At 39.1% G+C, this 23,123-nt stretch overlaps 2 protein-coding genes and 1 long non-coding RNA gene across 4 annotated transcripts; 1 reads left to right on the top strand and 2 right to left on the bottom strand.

Annotated features, from left to right (window-relative positions):
• Positions 1-3,707: 3,707 nt before the first annotated feature.
• Positions 3,708-5,919, bottom strand: nkx1.2la (NK1 transcription factor related 2-like,a). Its single transcript, XM_027025492.2, has 2 exons — positions 5,691-5,919; positions 3,708-4,551 (listed from the first exon to the last, which is right to left on the bottom strand). Exons 1-2 carry the CDS (start codon positions 5,917-5,919, stop codon positions 3,917-3,919), a joined length of 864 nt encoding a protein of 287 aa, XP_026881293.2. The 3' UTR covers positions 3,708-3,916.
• Positions 5,920-12,099: 6,180 nt separating this feature from the next.
• Positions 12,100-17,584, top strand: morn4 (MORN repeat containing 4). 2 transcript variants are annotated; one of them, XM_027024322.2, is made up of 5 exons: positions 12,100-13,104; positions 13,647-13,738; positions 14,756-14,870; positions 15,034-15,143; positions 16,480-17,584. In XM_027024322.2, exons 2-5 carry the CDS (start codon positions 13,672-13,674, stop codon positions 16,626-16,628), a joined length of 441 nt encoding a protein of 146 aa, XP_026880123.1. In that variant the 5' UTR covers positions 12,100-13,104; positions 13,647-13,671; the 3' UTR covers positions 16,629-17,584. The 2 variants fall into 2 exon arrangements, with proteins under 2 accessions (XP_026880123.1, XP_026880057.1); XM_027024256.2 differs by lacking the exon at positions 12,100-13,104 and having other exon boundaries at positions 13,120-13,738.
• On the bottom strand, positions 13,779-23,077 carry LOC113586358. Its single transcript, XR_003411609.2, has 3 exons — positions 22,436-23,077; positions 15,843-15,952; positions 13,779-15,652 (listed from the first exon to the last, which is right to left on the bottom strand). It is a non-coding gene; the product is annotated as an uncharacterized LOC113586358 (long non-coding RNA).
• Between the last annotated feature and the right edge of the window lie 46 nt (positions 23,078-23,123).

The raw sequence follows: 23,123 nt of genomic DNA, 5'->3' as shown, positions 1-23,123 counted from the left end.
CAGGGGTCATTCAGAAAGGGCAAGTCTGGACTGGAATACGCATCTCTTTTCAGAGACTATATTAGTCTGGTTGTTAAAGACTCAATGAAAAGTGGCCCTGGTCTTTGCTATTTGAAGAGCACTGACAAAATGAGGATTAAAAATAAAATTTAAAAAGGCAGCTTGAGCAGGCATTTTAAAGGTTCTCCAAATTGCACACCTTTGTGAAAGCAAGTGATGAAAGTGTCTTATTACATTTTACAATATGTTTAATTTAAAAAAGGGTAAAAAAATAAAGATCAACAAAGCAAGGAGATTGGAGGAATAAATGGTAGATGTTAAGACTAAAAGGGGGAAAAGACAAGGCCCTGACCACAGTGGAAGAATAAGACACGATAGACAAAAAGAGCAAAAGATTTAAACTGTTATGCCCTGGAAAAGAGCAAGCTAATGTTTCAAGACAATAGGAGTGAGATCAAACCATTCCTAGGCATATTTCACATAAAAATAGATACATATATACACACATACACACACACCCTCTGAGAGTTTGCCATGTCTTAAATGACATGGCTGACACGAGATGTGTAAAACCAAAATAAAAGCACAATGATTTCAGAGCATATGACCAAGGCCACTTAGAATAAAATAACAAAAATAGACAATTTGTTCCCCAGTGGTTATTCCTAGAGGCAATGTGTTCTTCCTGTGAATAAGTACAGTGGGCCCCATGCAGGACTATACACAGTGCAAAAATGCAGAGGTAGACAAAAAGCCTATTTAGAGACTTACCTAGTTATACATATATAACAGACCTATTTTAAAGAGAACTTCCCATCTGAGATGAGTGTCAGAGAACAGTAAGACAGAGATAAATCACTGGCTCTAGCTACTTCATCTACATCAGCCCACAGCAGAGAGAGGTGAGTGTTCCATAGAACACTGCATCACGCCACTGTCTGCATATGTGAAAAAATAGATGCAATATTGACCAGTCATTTAGCACCCTCTTAGTGCACTCTCATGACACTGAGCTATCAAACTATAAAAGAAAGAAAAGGGTTTGAATGGTGAGGCCCTCTGGCACACAACCAATGATGGAATTCTCTTTACCCATCATGCTTTGCTCATTTGCCCTAATATAGAACATACAGTACCCCCATCCCCTCACCACACACACAGCAATCAGTGTTTCTTTCCCACTGTAATTCTGCAATTAACTCTTAAAAGACCTTTTAAAGATCTTAAAGTGTGTATGTGTAAGTAACTGAATAATCTGGATAAGTAATATCTGAGAGAAACTCCTCTTGCTCTGTCTGGTCAACGGGTGAGTTGCAGGAGTGAAAGGTGATACAGGTTCAGCTTCCTAAAGTTTCTATCAACCTCAAAAATACATTCTGATTCATTCTGATCAGTAAAATAAAAAGATGATAAATTCTTCCTCTCTTTGCCTGACCAAATGGTACTTGGATGAAATGATACTTGGAAGAATGAACTAGCTTGATGTGGGCTGCACAGTGAAGAACACAGATGGAGTAACAGACTGGATGAAGCAAAAGGAGTAGACTTATAGTCAGACTTTCAGTCTATCTGTCATGGATACAAGCATTTGGAAGCATACACACACAAACACACAAACACACAAACACACACACAGAGAGAGAGAGAGAGAGAGAGAGAGAGAGAGAGAGAGAGAGAGAGAGAGAGAGAGAGAGAGAGAGAGAGAGAGAGAGAGTTTTGCACAAAAAAAGCATCTAAAAATGTAGATTAAAATTTAAAGTGTATCTTGTGCATTTTATATGTTCCTTCATATTCCTTATGTTATAAAGTCTCCCTTCTGCTCCCCTCTCTCTGAATTAAGTAGGAGGTATGTCTAATTGCCCTGTGGTATCTCTTCATTCTGCCTGTGCCTCCTATGAAAAAAAAACAAACACTATACCTCATAAGCTGAAGGGTTTGCCTCTTCATAAGATATGAGACACTCTTAAAAAGCTCTTGGGATGTATGGTAAGTGACTCAATTACTTATGAAAACATTCTAGATTGACATAATACACACTTATAAGGCATCATAATTCCAATTCCCTTTCACTGCATATATGCAAATAATATATGGGATATGTTCTTTATATAGTTTCTGAATGCGCTAAAAATATTAATTAGGAAGTTTACATATATGCATATATGCATCTTTGGGTCAGATAACCGACTTTCCGTTACGACTTTAGAGTTTCATTCAGATTTAAAACGTATATGCATACCTGACTTTCTTCGAGGATGACTTGAATTTAAAAAATGGATCTGTATTGCCCCCTAGTGGTACAACTATATTATAGAACTGGTGTTGTAATGGTGCAATGGTGCCGACTATTGACCTCAGTGACTTTTAAGAATCAACTTTCTAAAACGTTCTATTGTTCTCTTGCAACTGGCATATGTACTGTGACTATATGCTGGACTATTTATACTGCACATTTCCTGGTAGCTCCCATGCTCTGTTCCTAGGTATATTATTAAATAAACAAGGATAAATAAATAATACTGCATTTTACACACACACACACACACACACACACTTACAAACTATATATATATATATATATATATATATATATATATATATATATATATATATATATATATATATATATATATACACACACACACACACACACACACACATATACATACAATTCCTTGGCACAGTTTGCATCTTTGGCCTTGTCTGGTGTGAATGAACTGGTGCTAAATATATACCATTTCAATAGATAATATAAAGCAAAAGAATAAAAAAGATTTTTGTTTGTTTTATTTTTCTAGTACTCAATTTTGAATGGCAGAATGTGCTCTTTCCCCTGAGTGGTCAGGAGCTTGGCTGGTGAGAGGTTCAGTATCTGTGGGAGCAAAACCATTTCCTGAACTATATCCTGTTCACCCTGCTGGGCCACTTCTCTTGCTCAGGGCATGACACTAGGTTGGCTGATAATGGACCACTGTCTGAAACATCCTGTTTCACTAGAAACCTTGTGAAATGTTTACCTCCTCTACATCTTTAACTAAAGTGCACTGCAGTTACTCCCTGGAATGTGTGTGTATATATATATATATATGGGGTGTTACTTCTTCATTGTTCAGTTTCTGACCACAAACTGCTGACCAGATGATATTTATTTGACTGCCATTTGCAATACAGCTGTGACAAATGACATGGCTGTATTATGACGTCTACCACCTGGATGTTTATCTGGTGCGTTTGTGTGTGTGTGTAAGAGAGAGAGAGAGAGAGAGAGAGAGAGAGAGAGAGAGAGAGAGAGAGAGAGAGAGAATCTCACTATGTTAGACCAACATTTTGCCATTATGGTCATTCTTTTGGGAATGTTTGGGTAAAATCAAGGAGTAACTGCAGTTGCTTCAACCAGCTTTTATTTTGTACTTAATTTCTCAGTCCTAACTTCCCATAAGATGATTTCTAATGCTCATTATTATTATTATTATTATTATTATTATTATTATTATTATCATCGTTGTTGTTTTTGTTATAGTACATTTGATATGTAAATCTGCATTTATTACAAGCACATGCCTTGCTACCATATATCTGTACAGATGAACTGTATGAATACCAGACATATGTGAAGGCTCAAATAAAACTTTATTTTGAACCGAGTTACAATATGGTCCACTAAAGTTATAACACCCCCCCCCCCCCCATTTCAAACCGTTCTTTTTGTTATCGGCAGATCTGGGGGGCAGTCAGTGTAGACGGGAATGCTGGAGCCATTTGCAGCCATTCCAAAAGACCAGTTTGAAGATCCGGGTTTCTGAGAATGACACTTGATTCTGTTTGCTTTGCGACGTGTACGATCCGATGTCAGTTTAGATTCAGTGATTTCCCATTTTGCCCTTTTAAGCGTCATTTTATATCACCTTGTGAGACTTCATAAATGAGGCGGAAAGAAGGATGGCTGCAGGTAGCCACTGGGTAAAAACGAATGCAACACGCCACCAGTGGGTGATAGTGGCATAGCGGTAGAAGTGTGGAAGATCATATTTCCGGTGCTGAAAGGTGTGAAAGCCTGGAATCCGGCTGGAACGGGCCCACATGCTCCCGCGCTGCGACTGATGCTTGAACCTGAGCTACAGCTCGAGCTCGGCTGCATCGTGCCGTCAGCCCCAGGGTTTTGCTTCTTCCACTTGGTTCTGCGATTCTGAAACCAAATCTTAACCTGAGTCTCAGTCAGGCTCAGCGACAGTGCAAGGTTTAGTCTCTCACACACGGACAGGTAACGCGTAGCGCGAAATTTGTTCTCCAGAGCTACGAGTTGTTCGTAAGTAAACGCTGTTCTGGCGCGGCGAGGCTTCGCGCAGCCATGATCAGACCTGCGTCGTCGGTGGCGCATCGGGTCGTCTGCGACTGATACGTCTGTAATATTGCTGCTCTGTTCGTCACCATCAGCTGGGTCCTCACCGGACGATAGGCCAGAGTGAATATCACCGAGAGTTGTAGCTGAATCCACTTTATGTGCAGCATGTGGTCTTAAACAGTCCCGGTGGTCTTCCACTGTACATCCGTCTGTTAATTTAAACAGGGTGTCAAAAAAAAGGTTTAGTTTTACTTGCTTTTAAAAACCGAACAGTTAAGAATGAAACGCTCAAGTCACCGAACGAGGACGATTTGAATGACAGAACAGACTGGCTGGGGTCTAGCAAAGTAATATGAAATCTGTGGAAACCTCTAATGACATATTAACAGCATTTTTTAGATGTCCAAATGTCCAAAATATGAAAACAGGTATTTTAATTTGTCTATATACAAACATAAATGTAACCCCTCTTACCTTGGTTAATTCAGCAGTGAAATCCCACAAGTTTAATTTGTGGAATTTGGACCATGCCCCGAGTAGCGAGCAGTATTGTAAAGATAGGATCGAGAGTTGTGTGTGTGGAACGAGGCGAAGGTTAAGAAGGGGGACTTGGGTGGATTGTGCTATAATCCCTTAATAATTTATAAATCACAAATCGCTTCAAATGTCATGTTGAGGAAAGAAATCCCGGTTAAATCCAGCTCTACCATCTACCCGTGACGTGCTAATAGAGTTTCATATTTGTCGTCAAATCGATAAATGTCATCTATTTAAAGGGAAGTTTTAATCGAGCGATATTTGGGATCAGACATGGAAGGGGTTTGAAGTTTGTACCTGCAAGGTGCTGGAGGGAGATATGCAGGATCCAGTAATGGGATATCGATCAAAGTGAGCGCAGGCATCCTCAATGGGACGATTTAAACAATTATCTGTCCTTACTGCCCCAATGCCAATCACACACTCAACTGCGGCAGCAACCCAATGTGATTGTTAAAAGGAAATATAGCCTTAGAAATTAGTGGAAGGCCGTATAAAAATAGTTAAAATTCCATACACTCTTAGAAGGGAACAGTAGCAGTCTTTTGTAACAATGGGAATCAAATCAATTATTGTATTTCTGAATGATTCGTATTTCTCGCACAACAGCAACACTTAAGCTTACACACACACACACACACACACACATATATATATATATATATATATATATATATATATATAGGGTTTATTTTAACAGAGCAAATAACGCCTGAGTATTACCCACAAACATGTCAGTAAAAAACAATACACATACACACATAGATAAAAAAAATTTTTTTTATAAAATGGAGAAGGGTATCTCCCATACCTGGATCCTTGTTGAAGTACGGTGCCTCTGCGGGAACAGGACCTTCTTTGCCAGCAAATGAGCTGTTCAAATTTCCAAATTTTGCGGTATGAGATGACTCGCTGCTTTTTTGCGAATTTCCAACTAACTTTTTATGTGTGAACTTTTTGGGATCCAAAATGTCAATAATAGAAAACGAAATTCTGTGACTGGTGGTTGTTTTTACTCCTGACTCCTGATACTCAAACATATTGAGTCATATAATACCCCCCCCCCCCCCAATAAAAGACACCAAGGCACTAGGCAAAGGAACAAGGTCGCTAGATTTTACTAGGTTTATCGTGTTGCCCATATAATCCCTTGCCTACTTAATGACAGCGTTTGTCCTAGAAACACGAACCTGTGCGCAGACTCTCGTCGGATGCGATTCGGTCAAGTGTTGGTCGATGAAGAGGCGCGCGCGCTTTAACTCTGCTTTTCACTCAGCTCCGTTCGAAGCACCGCGCTCTGAATCACCCACGTGACATGCAAACGAACCGTTATTACTTAAACAGATCTCATTTAATTGTCTTATTCTGCTAATTTAAGTCAATAAATTGTGCCACATCCCAGTGAGTACGGTGAGTTTATTCAGTGAGTACAACTGCGGTGTTCGTTATGCTCACATTTAATAACAGTTTAGCTGTGTCATGACTTATCTGTGAATTTTACACAGCGAACTTAGATTTATATCGATTTCTTAAGACAGCCTACCCAAAAACCTGTCATATTCAGTCTACACCAGGGTTGCCCACTCAGGTCCTGGAAACCCGCCGTTCTACAGAGGATCTAATATAAAGATTCTATTGAAGAACTTGGTTAACTGGATCGGGTGTGTAAGGTTATGGTTGGAACTAAACTATGCGGTGCGGTCACCAGGACCCAACTTTGGCGCTCCTGGTCTACACTATCAAACATTATTTCGGCTAATTATTTGGGTTTCCCCCCAGCGATTTATACTTCCATTCTTCATCTATTGACGTTAATAATTAGCTCATCCTTCTTCATATTTTACAGTTTATATCACGGTAAGTCTACGAGCCTGTTATCGAATGATAGCTGCTACCGTCTGGATCAATACGTTCAGCGGGTGTCCAGCAGTGATAAAATTGGCCAACGACGCATCGCCTCATTGAAAGAGTGTAGTAGGGGGTTGCCTTTAAATTATTAGAGTGACTAGGTAGCTAAATTACTAGACGTATTTAACAAAATATCTCAAATATCATCCTATATGGTATTTCCCCCTTAAACAGAGGAAAATTAAAAGGACGGTTTCTGCATTTTATATCTGTGTAATCAATAGATATCAGTCTTGATCTTGTTTCAGTACTGAGCACTAATGGGACTCTGTTAACCATCGATTCAGTATTGGTCTCATTTCTGTTAGCATTACATTTTAGGAACCACAAATCCCAGGGGAATGTATTTATCACTTCAGCTGATAAAGGAACTCTGTCCAAAATGTCCCGTTTCTCTGGAAACCTTGTGTACTTCAATTTTTATTTTCTCTCTCACACTCTCTCTACATATTTAGTTGATTTATGTTTCAGATATAAAGTGCACAGACAGTGTGACAATGGTACAGACAAAAAATTATTTTACAGGCTGCTAAATCGCTGTCCTAATTCTTGCCTGGCATGTCATTTCCTACACTTGCTTGTGCTTTATTATTGAGGCTGACGTCACTCTCCCTGAGTCTTTTTGTTCTGCTTTGCTTTTTAGTAGTAGGTGACAGTGAATGTTTCTAGATTGTGCCATGGTCAAACATCAGCCAGTGTCTGGAACTACTGAGATCACTGTTTGTCTTCATTAGCATGTGTTAGCCCAGTAACTGAGAGGGTTCCATATGAATGCGCTCTTCTTGGTAGTTTACAACTTCCTCTCTGTGGCCCACACCGCACACACATCTGTTTACACAGGGCTGGGACACAAAAGTTTGTCTCAGTGACAATGCATATACAGGTACTGGTAGCATAAAAGTCACAAGAGAAGAGGAGGATGCCTTAGAAGAGCAACAGCTGCTGGGGGCAGTTACTTTCATGGAGAGATGCGCCAGGCAGAGGAGATCAGAGGAGCTCACAGCCAGAGAATAGGATCACCTGGGGAGAGGGCACACTTGTGGACAAACCCACCCTCTGGTTCTGCATTCCCACCTCCAGGACTCATAAAGTCATCAAAGTACCAGTAAGACTGGCACTGTCAGCTAAACCTTGGGTAATTCATATAATGACAGGAGTCACATCCATTCACAGACACAAAGGTTCCCTTTGTCAGCCTCTGTCCTCTCTATTTCTGTCTAAAGCATGCTTGGAGAAAAGACCACAGAATAGCCACTAGCTCTTCAAGACTGGAGCTTCAGAATATAAAAACCTACATGAGCTCTTCTTCTTTCTTTGGTCTGAATGAAAGACATACAAGCAGAGATATGCTGAGGACACTAATAGCATGGATGGACAATATGGTGCATGCAAAGATGCCTAAAGTGTTTAGAAGATATCACTGAATTCTTCTGTGTGTCAAGTTAAGAACTAGTGTCAGTGAATCACTGGACAATCACAAGCACAAGTTATCTAACAACTTATTACTGAAGGCATACTGATCATATAGGTGTTCTTAAACATTAATGGAGTTGCAGAGTTCTCTCTTTTGCAGCTCTCTACTGGATGTGAAAGAAATAGTGGAGGGCACTGAGGCAAACACAAGGTCGGCTGTGTTGCCCCTTAATTGTCCTAGTAGCTCTAGCTGCTTGGTGGTGGCCATAATGAGGGCTCTCCGCAGCGTCCGGGATGGGTGAACGCCTCTGCCAGATGCTGACATGGAGCAGATGTGGGAAGTCGCTGGGCGATTTGTTAAGAGGCCGCATCATTGCAGGAGAGGGTAATTACGGCAAGGGACTGTCACTTACTCACAAACAGGCACCACTCCTGCCCGCACACATATGCACGCACAGACACTCTGAGGTAAAGGTCAGTTCGCATATTTGCAACTATCCCAATAACTCCATGTGAATGTGAGTATGCCCTCTAGTGGTAAATGTGATTTGCTTTACTGTACAGAAGGCAGTTTGATTTGGATGCACAGTATGAAAAAGCCATGTAGCTTTCTCTGTAAACAAAACTAAAACATTATGCTTTTGTAATTCCACATGATGAAAGTAGCTCACAGAAGAACATATTTTTGTAGCTTTCTCTGAATGTAGAGCTGCACACGTGGAGCATTTCTATGTGGAGAGAGAGCCAGGCTACACCTGCCATAGTCTCCCTGTGTCACCTGAAGTGGCAGTGCTTTGAAGACAGAGTAAATCTCTATTGACTTCTATCACTGTCTAATCACCTCTATACTCATGACTTGTGTCAGGTATTTGCAGATGCATAGCACTAAATGTATTTATAGGCGTTAAAATTCAGAGGTTAAAATCAGATCAGACAGGAGAGGTTATATAGAGTGACAGTGTATGTTTAGGATCCCACCTTGGAGCATAATTAAGTGGCCTGAATTAAATGGATATTCCAGTGTTTGTTGTGAAACTACAACCTTCTTTAAAAATGTTTTCACACACACACACACACACACACACACACACACACACACTTGCACCTATGTGCGATATGGGCCTGAGCAGATGTGAAGTCCTGTCAGTCAATGCTCACATTAATTGTTCATTGTTCTCAGAAGGTCATGTCATAATTCATTAACACTTAACGAGTCCCCTGGTGCCACCTGCACGCCTTCCCTCGATTGCCCGTTAAATTACGAGCAACTCTCACGCTCACCGCACCCAACAATGAGGATGTATTCTGTACGTAAAGGAGAGGGCTATTAGTTACATTATTTAAATAGCCCACTTTAAAGCTGAGGGTGGGGGTAACTTTATGAAGGGCAATTAAGCCCTAACCATAATTGATATTTCATCCTCTTCACAATTAGAAAATATAAATAGTGTGTCTGGGATTAATGGTTATGGGTGTTTAGAGGGAGCGAGGCATGGGCAGAGCTGACTGAGCATGGCTGATTGAGTGAAAGGAGCCAGAGCCAGATTCATCTCTATTTGGGGAGGAAACAGATTGTGTTTGTCCCTTTAACACACACCACTTCACCCTCTGCTACCCTCCCTGTGAATTCGGCTGTCCTTGCTGGTCTGTAGTTAGACATGCTCCCAGTTCTAAAGCTGTTATCACTGCTGGCTGATCTGTGAATTTGACTGTGAAACAGTGCCGATGTGTGGTCTACAATCTTAATCCAGTCTTGGCATGCTCTACAGTGAAAAGGGATAAGTATGATAAGTATGTGTTTAATATCCAGTATATCAGGCAACTTAAAAGCAGGACAGTTACAGTTTTATTTTTATTATATATATCTCTCAAATGTTATATCTAATGACACCAGATCTTATGCTGTCTGTGAGTTTAGTTTATATTCTTTGTATATAGTTTTCACATGTAGTTTGCATATCATTTTACAGATTGGTTATACCTTTCAGGGCATTTGCTTACAGGTCTATCCTACTTCTAAAATTAGTTAAACTATAGGTCTATGTCTGATATACTTTTTCCTACATAGTTCCCCTATTATATTTACCAATGGTGCTGCAACATGGACCCTATATCAAAGCTGAATATAAGCTACACATTACACATCATCTGACATACCTGTAATAGAATTATTGGCCAAAGTAGTCTCATTATCTAGAGTATAATTCTTCCTCATCTCTTCCAATTTCTCTATACTACTGTGGTTTCTGAAAAGCAGAAGCTGTAAGCATGGCAGAGACACATGCATACAGATGAAAATCCCTCAATTTTATTGCAATGGGTTTTGGAACTTCTGTGAAAGGTACTCACTGGCAACTTTGTGGAGAAGGTGAGGTATACCGAGAGGATGATTGTCTGCTGTGTTTAGACAGCAGTTGCTATGAAGGCCTCCTGTAGCACTGGTCTCTAATGACTGCACTGTAATTGCTATAGTATAAGCTGGATCAGTAAAACCTCGCTAATCAATAAAGTCTTCATCAGCCATTTCCCCCTGTGATTCCCCTTCATTTCTACCCTAATTGCTCTGTTTCTTCCTATATGATTCAGTGCTGTGAGCAAGGTGTGTGTGTGTCCCTATGTGAAATGTTCCATTTAAACTCATATCTTTCTATACCTTCAAGACAGCACTAGATTGCAAAATACTTTAGCAACACATTACTGATATACACTATACAATATACAAAAACTTCTTCTTTATCAGACTATCCCCTATTCAAGAGAGCTTTTGCTCTTATTCTTATGCTTGAAGTTGCAACAAGTCCATATGAAATAATTTCATATTCCACTGTTCCCTGAATCCTTAAAGGTGATGCTTGAACAGGAATATAAATTTATTATTACAATTTAATTATCTACAAATTTAGTTTATCTACAAATCTATACTTTCAAAATTTCAAAATCCACTGAGAATTTGGAGGTCAGCAAGTATCTTTCAGGTTCTTCTAGTAGCTAAATAGTCACTATGAAGGCATCTGATTTTTTCAAATGATTGAAAAATATTCAACTATCTCTGCAGTGTTTCTTTGGCAAAAAGATCATGCTTAAAAAATGAATATAGATATGGATTGATATTGACAATTTTGTAATATAGAAGGACAGACACTTACATAATGTCATAGTTACCAGAGCACTAGACCAGGACATTTATCATCAGTGCATGTGACAGGATGACAGCACAACCCGGCTCACCTTGGTCTGGAACGTACGGTTCACACCCAACAGCTCTCATCATGTCCTCTGGCATAGAAAGAATTATGGGTCAATTAAGCCTCAGAGAGAGAGATGACCATTGACAACCTCTGTTCCACCCTCCCCCACCACTAGAGGTTGACCTTTGTGATTTTTCTTGCAAGGAGAGCAGAGTCATTGTGTAGGGTTTTGTGTGTGTGTGTGTGTGTGTGCGCGCGTGTGTGTGTGTGTTTGTAGTCGAGTGTGTTTGGTGTGTGTATTATGCAGTACTAAATGGGCACTCATGTGTAGTGATGCTTACACGACCCATCCTGTCACTCTGGAGTATATGGGGTCGACTGCCCATGCTTATTTACAACCAGTGAAGGGCTATAATCACTAAAGGAGTCTAAATTAGTCCACAGTTTTGTTTGTATTTACGAGTTTACAAACTAAGAACCGAAGGTCAAGTGAATAAAAATTATCTATCTTCACTATCTTTCTCTCTCCCCTTGTGTGTATGTGTGTGTGTGTGTGTGTGTGTGTGTGTGTGTGTGTGTGTGTGTGTGTGTGTGTGTGTGTAATCAGATATTTGGAAAGAAAGTAGCAGTGGTTTCAGACCAAACATTAAGCTACATTAGTTTATTTAATAGCTCGAAATATACAGCAAACCTTGCTAGAATATAAGGCCATGTGATGTGCAGTCATTTACTTTGATGATGCTTGATTTATATCCACATATAATTCATGGTTGTTCTAGAGCAAGAACTGAGCTTGAGTAGTGAACCCAATACATCTCAAGGGTGCGATTTTTATCGACATTTCCCATTATCAGCTCTTTGAGTTTATAGAGACAGTCATAAATACCTACTTCTGATTTGATTGTTCTGTATGGTATGAAGACATCAATTGTCAAACAGAGGCCGGTGGGTCAGTTGCACTGAAAAATAGGTTCACTAACTTTTTGAAGGAGACTTAGATGGCATGCATTAAGTCAGAAATGTGGTTTCAGAACCTAAGTCAAGCCTTTTACAGGACACATGTGTTTGGGGGTCAAACATGGATTAACAACACTGGGCACGGCCTTTGGATTCAAGTGGGTAATGAGTAAAACTTTCATGTAGAATAAGGTAGCTCAACAGAATAAAACATTCCAGAAGCTATTGTTAGTGGGTGCTGGAACGAGGGCATGTGTAAGAGACGTGCCTGTTAGATGTTTTATCCATACTGATATGCTTTTGTGTCAGCTCGTGTATTTAGTTTAGGTAGGTGTAATACAAGTTAAATAAACCTACATCTAAAACATGTGAAAAGAAAGCGTATATATATATAGTTATTAAATATATTAAATAAATAAATAGCCTACCTCAAGTACTGTGCGTTGGTTAACCGCATTCCCATGAACGCGACCACTATCATTCTTTGACAGACACGATTCTACCAAGTAACGGTGTTACAGTAGTGAAGACGCAGCCAATCAGCATACAGTTTGAATGCATCGCTAAGAAAAGCGTTCAATAAAACAACCCGACCTTCAGGAAGCGTCTAACCTGCCTTGCCAGAAGCGGAGCGAGCAAGAAGAAAAGCCTATTCTCGTAAAGGTAGCTGCAGTGAGATCCGGGGTTTTTCTGTGATTCGATCTAAAGAAAACCTTCAAAGGCTTTTCATGCTTTTGAGACAACAAAGACATTTTACAGGTAAATGTCTTTTTATTCGAATGTACTTTAGATATGACTAGCTGTGGTCTCGGCTAGTCTGGTCTTTTATTGTAAGATACAGTATTGTAGCATGAATACGCAATCCTGCGATTAATTCATTCATTGTCGATTCATTTTTAGGTAACGTCAGTTTTGCGTCTTTCTTTCCTCTGTCTTCCTCATTCATTAAGATTTAACTGCGGAAAATATTTTATATGTGCACCCTGCGCAGCAGCCTATCAAGACTCCTGTGGCTATATATTTTTACCATTCCGTTACCACTGACACAGGGTTGTGGGTCTCCGTAGACCACTTAACGAGATGCCAGTCTACCGCGTTTGTACGCAATAGGTTACATACAACGCCTCTTCTGTGTAATCAAGACGGATCGTTGTGAAAATATTAGCAATAATATATTAACAATGATATTAGTATAGCCAATAGCGCTACTGTTCATTAAGCAGGCAGTTACGCATATTACTGCTTATTGCATGTGAAATGTGCAAAAACTTGTAACGTCCTGTCTTAATGTTACTGTGTAGCCTGTACGAGGAGGGTGGTGGAGGTATGACATTGACGAGGGGTTCCTTTACTTACTCCACTGGAGAGGAGTACAGTGGCGAGTGGAAGGAAGGCAAGTAGTTATTCAAAAGAAGACAACAAGATTACAGCAGTTCATTTTAAAAAGGCTCTTTTACCATGTTCTTTTATGTTAGGACATTGTCATAGTGTTGCCTGCCCGCATAGCAGACTCAACGTAGCAGTTGTTTGGCTTGTATGCTAACCTATGCTTCTTACAGAAAGAAAATATTAATAGTGTTATTAACCGTAACAAATGCCTAGCACCACTATCGCTACGGTGCCCGTGAAGACCAAGTGAAAAGGCAACGCACTGCAGATGCACAAAGCATATTCAACAAAACGAAAACATGCCTGCTACATTTCCAAAACGCGGTGCAAATTTTAAAAACGTAGAAACGCTGCAAATCCAGTCACATGACAAGTTCATCCTTTCTAGGTATCCCCCGGAAACAACACTTTCACCTGGCTCTCCTTAGTTGCGTTGTGAGTGGATGTGTATTGTTTCTGAATTTGCACGTGTTATCTTGATGAATATGCTTTGTGTATTTGCAGCGCTTTTTTTTTAAATTTCCAGCACTATGGGTACCTTGTATCATAATGGAACATCTCGGCCACGTAAACTGTCTTGGACAATAATAGGCCTTAAATTTAAAAAAAATAAAAAAATAAATAAATCCAATAATAACCAGTGAGTGATGACCATTCTTCAGAAATCAGCATCTCCACTTCTGGATATCTATGCCATGTACAACATGACCTTGCATAATAGGCCTAATTAGTTCATGCCAAAGAAACATTTTTTGCCAAAAGGCCAAATAATTTAAAAAGTTTTCAGTAGATCATAGCCATGAGATGCAGTACAGAATCTGACAAATGCAGCAATTTGGTAAAATAACACTCAAGATGAGAAGTTAAATTAGCCAATGTGCTTTTACATCCTTTTAAACTACTTACAAACAATATATCCAAACTTCTAAAGTATTTAATCACCTCATATTTGACCATTCTATCCTCTTCAGTAAATGTGGTATCTTAATTTCTTTGCCCTGCCACTGTGTGTGCTATTCAGGAAAGCGACATGGTGTAGGGCAGCTGAAGTTCTCTGATGGTACCTCTTATAAGGGCCACTTTGAGAATGGCCTGTTCCATGGTTGTGGGGTGCTAATGTTTCCTGATGGGTCCAGGTGAGGGAGTATTTAATAAAATTATCCTTAGACATTATCCTTATCTTATGTTATTGAGTCCTCAGACTAGTTAGCCTGACATAAATGGTTTTATGGTCTACTGTGTTTTTTATGAACTGTGTTCTTTATGAACCATTCAACATGGTTTACTTCTTACCCAAAGGTATGAGGGTGAGTTTGCCCAGGGAAAATTCCAAGGTGTTGGAGTCTTCAGCAGATTTGATGGGATGAAGTTTGAAGGGGAATTCAAAAATGGTCGTGTGGAGGGATATGGTACATTTTTTACCTTCCTTTTGTTGGTCATGATTCCAACTAACATGAGATCTTTACTTAGTCTTTAAAGGAAATACACTTAATGTATGTAGATTTGGGATTAACAATCATAAAATGTTCCATTTGAATTTTAAAGGAGAATATATATCAAAGCATGGTTATATCTAAATGGGAATACTTTATTATGTCTCTTGAATTTTATAGTGTTTTTTTAATTTTTTTTTTTGTTATAACCATAATTTAAAAAATACTAGAAAATCATGTTGCTTAAGTAGTTATGCAAAATTATGTTGCTTAAGTTATCATGCTGTGATTCAAATATTACTTTTGCTGCCTGAAGAGATCAGTGTTTTTGTTGATCTCATACAAATTTTTCAAAATAAAGTTACATACACCATAGCATTTCAAAGTCAGTTAGCCTTTGCAAGATCATGATACAAGAGCCTTAGTTTCCATCTTCAATTTGATAGAGGAGTTAATCCACATAGAACGCTGCCCAGCATCTGAAACTGAACCACAGCAAGACAGAGCTATTACACATTCCCAGTGATTCCTCCCCACAAGATCTTCCTATCTCCTTTGAGAACTCGCTTATCATGCCATCAGAAAATACTAGAAATCTAACCATTGTCTTGAACAACCAGCTAATATTCTCTAACCATGTTACTAACATGACCCTAATGTACCAGTTTCTCTTACATAACATCAGGAGGATTCGTGGATTTATTTCCAGAAATGCCACTCATTTACTTGTCCATCCTTTGTCATCTCAAGACTGGTCTTCTGCAGCTCATTTTTGGCAGGCCTACCTGCAAACAGAATGCAGAATGCAGTTGTATGACTCATTCATACTGCATGATTCATTGGTTTCTGGTTGTTGCCACATCACATACAAAGCCAAAAAAGGGCTCATACCTAAATGCCCTTTTCTCTCACCACACCATATTGTGCACCTTTCATGCCTCTAATACAGCATGACTTCAACCAAAGCCCCTTAAGAGATAGGAAAGACACTTTTTCTGTACTAGCAGCCAGATGGTAAACTGAACTCCCATTATCTGTCAGTATCTCTGAATTACATGCTGTTTTTAAATATAAAGACCCACCTTTTCAAAAAGCACTTGAATGAGCCATAGCTATTTTGAGGCAAATGATTAATCACCAGTCCCTCACTTCTCTACATAAAAAAAAATAATAATAAAAAATAATAAAAAAAAACTTCATTTGCAGAAATGGGTCAAATTGCTTGAGAACTAACATTTCTATGTATGAATGGGGAAACTGAGTATGAATGAGGAAATGAACATCTTATGTGTTGTGTTGGCTTTCTTTGCAGGCCTGTTGACATTTCCAGATGGTTCCCATGGCATTCCACGGAATGAGGGCGTCTTTTCCAATAACAAGCTTCTGAAACGGGAAAAGAGCCAGGCGGTGGTACAGAGGGCCAGGAGCTCGGCTTCCACAGCCCGCGGGCTCTCTGTATGACAGAAAACCCCTCTACCCCGACCCCCATTTCCCAACTGCTGCTCTCATATGAACTCCCCAATCTCTACTCCTAATGCAGTGGCAAAGGTCAAAGAGCTGAAGTGCTTGTGGATCTGCACATAGGTGCTCCCTCACTGTGTATGTTCCAGCAGACCCTCAGGATTGGATAACAGGGTTTCCTTTCCCTTCTCACTGTCTCTTTCTCTTACTCAGTGCTGCTCTGCCTTGGTTGCCTATGGCTTAAAAAATAAAAAAATAAGCAAGGTTCTTGCTGCCACCTAGTTGAGAACCTTTGGACGTGGACAAACCAAAGTCACCATCAACAACATGGGACTTCAGAGTGGTGCAAAAGCAGGAGTGTGCGTGTGTGTGTGTGTGTGTGTGTGTGTGTGTGTGTGTGTGTGTGTGTAGAACCAGTTTATTTGCCTTTGTGAGACAGTGATTGTGCACCTTCCGTATCACATTATTTATGTAATAAGTTCATCATTACATCTTTTATTTAAATGCTATTTTAAGCACTTTCTTATACTTGGAGAAAAAACTGTTTGCCTTGTTTAATTTAAAAGTATATAAAAACACATTTCTTAAATGTGCATTATACCACATGAAAAAATACATTATATAACCAGTATTAATTTTAGAAATTATCAGAACTATGAAGTAGACTTATTTTGAGATTGTACAAAGTTGATGTACTTTTAACCAAAATCAGGTAGTCCAGGCTATGAAGTTTACATGGGTGTTCCTTCTGACCATATTCACGTTAAACACTAGTATGTCTATAATATCAGGATCACTGATGATAGAAGGACAGTTTTGTACTCAGATTATGTTAATTGTAAATAATGAATTTGCATTGTAATATGTATTGGGCAGTTAAAAAGTACTAGTGTTTCTCTCATATGAATTCATTATTGAGGACACTTAAAAGGCGGAATAAATATTTATTGAATAAATATAGCTGATTATTTAAAATGTTCTACCTTGTAAATCCAACTTTTTTTTTTTTCAGAGATTTTGGTTGATTAGCTAACTAGTTACATATTTGTACCATGCCTAGTATCAATGAGAGGAGCTTAATGATCACTTTATCAGATACTCTGACACTGAAATGTGTATTATCTTTGGTATTTACTTGAACAGAATGGGATTAGAGTCGAATTGGAGAAAATATGTATTTTCTTCTGACTTCTGAGAGGAATAAAAGATTTTAAGAAAGTACTCAGCAAGTGATATTGCTTTAATTGGTAAGAAATTAGACATTCAATTCCTTATTGAATCACTGTCATCATTCCACTAAGTTCAAGTACACTGCTCATCAATAGTCTTATTTATGCATGTTTCAAATTAAATGTCTAACATTATATTTCATTTCACCCTTGCAAATATGTGATCCTTTTTCCTAGGTCTAGTGATCCTCATAAATAAGATTCTATGTACCAGTATTTGCTTGAGACAGACCATTTGGGGGAAAAAACAAAACAAAACAAAACAAAAACAGGTCACGCTTTGCCCTCCAGTGGTAATTCCATGAAATTGCATGGAAAATCGTGTCAAGTGTACTGTACAATACTGAAAGAAATTTTAGTTCATTTTGGTTTTGTTCCTTTTAGTGAAATGTTTTCTTTATAGCACATCTTTGAAGCAATCGTTGGTGGTCTACACCTGAGATACAACAACATTTTTATTTGTTCTAGATCACTGAATCATAGCTGAGTTAAGTAGGTATCAGCAGTCGTCTATGTCACATCAGTATTGACCCCAGTCTTTTCCAGATCATTAGTACTGATAATGTTATTGCACTGTGGGAAATTTTTGTTCAGTATAGATATGCTGTTGTATTTACAATGGGAAAAAAATTCAATTCAAGCTTAGAAACTAAGACATTTATAATTAAATAAGAATGAACGATACCTATTAATATTGCACTTATATAAAACCTAAATTCCACTCTGTAGGCTGGCATAGTTTACAAAAGACATTGCCAGTGGTCAAGGGACATTTTTGGTATATAGTGAATTTGAGGCTGACGGAGCAGAAGATTTTTCTCTGTATATTTTTAATGCGCAAGGTTTTAAAGAAAGACAGAGCTGACCTGTGGGACTGACTCTGTGGGACTGCACCATAAGTATATTGATTTCACCTGTGCAAAATGGTACCACCTGATAATACCAAGAAACTGCACAAATGCCTCATCACAATGGCTACTGTTAAGTTAGAGACAAAGCAGTAATCCTAACCATGTTCCTTCTGTTTTCTACAAACACAGCCTGTAACATTTGTACATTAATGCAGGTAACTGTAAGCAAACCTTGAAATGCATATATAACTAACCATTTTAATCACACTTCCAGCCATTAAAGAATTACTGCATTTGACCTTTATGTTAGTTCATTACGAATCAACGTAATGTGTTTAGTTGTACATTTACCCGAGCAAGACAAGGCTACAAACAAGAATGTTATAAAATATAGACTTCATACCTGCTTGAAGTGCTTAAATATTTTATATATGGTATTAGGATTATTAAACCAAACTGATATTTAATGAAAAAAATTGTCAAATTTATAGCATAAATTGAGAAACTGTAACCAAAAGATCTTGAGTTGTCATGGTTAGTCCTTCCCAGCTTCCATGTTCTATGGTTTCCCTGTCTTGTGTGCTTTGGTTCCATTCCTTAGTTTGGTTTTCCATGCCCATCATTACTTTCACCTGTTCCTCTGTTTGGATGTGTTAGAAAGCGCGTCTGTTTTTCGAAATCTGCATTTGTTAGTTCATGTGTTATCTTAACTGTGTGTTATTTCCTAGTCTCTGTTGTAGCCTGCTTCCCCCGTTTGCCTTCGTGTGCTTTGGTTTAGTTTATCATGTATCCTAGTACTCTACATATTGGCTCTATGACCCTGTACTACGACTCTGGATTTGCCCCTAATAAATCTCGCTCTTCTCCGCACTTGCGTCCGCCTCCATACCACTCACCATTACATAAGTACTTTGACAGAAGCACTTTATAAGCAATCTGAAATGTTCAAGAGTAACCTGCATTTACATTGCTTATGCTCTTTATACTTGTAGATAAAATACTTTTAAAAAGTCTCTAAAGGTTGTAGCGCACACATAAAATATTGCTCAGGCTTCTGTATAGGGCCATGCAAATTCTATAACTAAGACAAGCAAAAGACAAGCAACAAAAACAACTCAATAACAAGTACCAATGCAGCAGCAGAGGAGGAGCATTTATCCTTTCCCATGTGGACACCAGTCTCTCAACTTGAGTGAATCAGGCTCACTTAGTGGGAGGGAAGTGCAAAGTTCAGGCCACTCCTGCCTCTTTCATCGGCTGCAGATTCTCCAGCATCTCCTTTGTGTCACAATAATGCCCTCCTGCTATCCTCAGAGCTGTGTCCATTAACCTCAGTCAAACATACCTGAGAATTACATTGCCCTTTTCAGTTTTTGGTGGGACCAGAACCATCACATTCTAGCATCTTGCAATACTTACAGCATTCTTCATTCTCATGTCTGCTTCAGCCGGTACAAGCAACTTGACGATTTTGTATTGGTTAAGTATACAGTGCAGTGTTCCACTCCTTAAAAACAATCAAACTGGGTTATGGTAATACTAATAAGTGTAAGGTATTTCAGGCTAAAACCTATTGTGAACCTCATAATGCCTGATTTTGGCATTAACTCTGACACTGCTTGCCAATAGGTGCTTCACAATGTCCAGCTGCCCAATCCTGGTAGCCACAAGTAAAGGTGTGCTCGTGACTTGTGGAGATGGGCAAACATGAGCTAATGTAAAGACTGCACTGCATTCAATGGGTCCTGGTCCCTTTACTACTCACACTATTTTTCTCCCTTCTATTCTAATCAGTTTATTTTCTTGTTACTGTGTCTGTCTTAAAGTAAGCTCCTGCCAAGAGTAATTCCTCATGGATGGAATTTTACTTGGGCAATAAAAGCAACTGTGATTCTGAACCTGATGTCATCACCTTGTCTTTGGCATTTAGGTTAGCACCCCTGCTGCACAGGACCCCTGCATGCCCAGTGAACAGCTGGGCAAATCAGATGAGAGGATGACAGAAGAAATGGATTCTGTTTATTTCCAAACTGGGTTCGATTTTGGTACATGTTTCTTAAATGTGACATGGGGATATAAAGACTACCACGAGGTTTTTGTGGATCAAAACATGAGTTGCAGAGCTGAGGAGCTCTGTGCCATTCCATGAAGCTGATGACCACCATGGACAAGTCAGGCCAGGGTAAAAGTTTGGATAATAATAAGTATAATAGAACTGCCACCGTGAATGATCTACACAAGTTATTATATCATGCTAAATCTGTAAGAAGCAAAGAAAAAAGGAGGTCATTTACTATGAAATGAATATAACTGTGCTACATTTCTGAGACATTTACATCGATATACATAGTTTTTTTAATAGTTATTTGAGTCTCATATCAATTAACAAGTCTATCACTATAGTCAATGTCAGTATTTGTTAATGCTATGGTAGGTAGTAACCAAGTTACTTGGTTTATTAATTCATTTATTAATTAGTTGTTAGTTTTTAATTATTTTTTTTTTTATTTTATCCATTTTTAAAAATGTTTTCAAAATACCAAGACACAAATAAAATTCAAATGTGAAGTTTGCTTTTAATATTAAATAATTACGTCACAAAGTCACATCCATTAATAATTATCTTAGTAGTTCATAAAGTCTGTTTTCAAGCTATGACCACCAAGCCTGTACATGAAACATGATTATGAAAAAAACATAATTTTGGCTTGAATATTGGCCAGTTTTATTCTTCCATCTTTTAGGTAAACCAAACAGCTGTCAAAACAGTTATATTTTCAAAAACATTCTGAACTGTGTCAAAAAGTGTCATCAATATGGTCAGAAACAATGGCATACCTGACCTGCCTTATCCAGCTATGCTCTTTGGTCTACTACATAATGGGCCACAGGATATTCCCATCCACCCTGCCAAAAACAAACACACTTAGAAAGTATACTTTAATAAGGCATGTGTAGGACACATAGGGAACGAGAGGGCTTTAGAGTGTGAAGCTACTCTTAAACTTCAGGGCAGGAATGCAAAGCCCACAGAGCTGTGTGTGACACGTGTGGTCAGGAGCTGGATGACATGACCCGCTCCTGTAATGACACAGTCTTCAGGTCAACCCAGAGCCACAGACCAAGCTTGGACGAGGACCCATAGAACCAATTTTACAAGAAGCATTCAATAAATTGTATTGGGGATTACATTATAAACTGTTTTTCATTAGTGTATAATACCTTGTCACAACTGTCCTACCATTCAATGAACAGTCATGACTGAAGGAGGAATGTCCAAAAATGTACTGCAGAACTATATGTAATTATTGAAAGTTAATAAGCTCAGTTGTTTATTAAGTATGTCGCCACATAGTGCTGTCATTACCATTATAATGGAATCCCCTTTGAATCCCATTAGATGAGAAAAGGACACTGTGTTCTATCCGTGCTACCACGACACTGATGCTTGAATCTATGTCTTAAATGTGAACTAAATTAAAGAATTAAATTAAAATTTTATACACCAGAATTTTCTAAAGTTTTTCATTTCTGCTTCTGCTAAAATGGCGGCGCGTTCGTACGCAGCGGCCACTCCAGGTCCGATAATGGTGCTATTGTGCTACTATCTGTCGTCTATACTACTTTTGTTCCAGCAACTTAAACCACACATACATAGAAAACAACCAACCTCCATGTATACCACCGTCATAGCCTGCTACACTTAAGACATAATGCACAAACCTACCTGGACGACGGGGTGCTTCAGACGCTCTGTTAGCTCGGGTTGCTATGCGTACCAGGCCTGCAGACCACGGCGTCGCCTAAGTCCGAATGCCGAAGGGGGAGACACCGCAACCGGTGTGCAAGGAAGCAGAAGCGGGGGAAGCGAGCTGGGGTCCGTGCTAGGCTAAAAGCCAATCCTAGCAGACCAGCTCTACCATCTCTATTCCTTTTTAATGTCTGCTCCTTAGATAATAAACTGGACTGCATCAAACTCCAGCAGACTACAAAGCGAGAGTTCAGAGACTGCTGAAACGTGGCTCAGCGATAGTATTCCAGACGCCGCCATTCATCTGGATGGATTAGTCTCATTCCGTGCCGATAGAGACAATGCACTCTCCGGCAAAACACGCGGCGGAGGAGTATGCATTTATATCAATGAGTCCTGGTGTAAAAACTCTGTGCTTGTCGTTAAGTACTGCTCACCGCTGGGGGAGTTTGCTATTGTCAGATGCAGACCTTTTTATTTACCGCGGGAATTCACCTCCGTGTTTATAATCGCGCTGTACATTCCATCCAGTGCGAACACACGAGAGGCTCTCCAGGAGCTGTATGGAGCGATTAGTGAACTGCAGAACGTTTATCCAGACGGACTGTTTATTGTCGCCGGACACTTCAACCACGCAAATCTCAAGTCAGTACTGCCTAAATTG

Source organism: Electrophorus electricus, chromosome 11 (assembly GCF_013358815.1).
Source record: "Electrophorus electricus isolate fEleEle1 chromosome 11, fEleEle1.pri, whole genome shotgun sequence".
In the NCBI taxonomy this organism is placed as follows: domain Eukaryota; kingdom Metazoa; phylum Chordata; class Actinopteri; order Gymnotiformes; family Gymnotidae; genus Electrophorus; species Electrophorus electricus.
The sequence above is the reverse complement of the archived record's forward strand: the minus strand, read 5'-3'. Positions and strand labels throughout refer to the sequence as shown.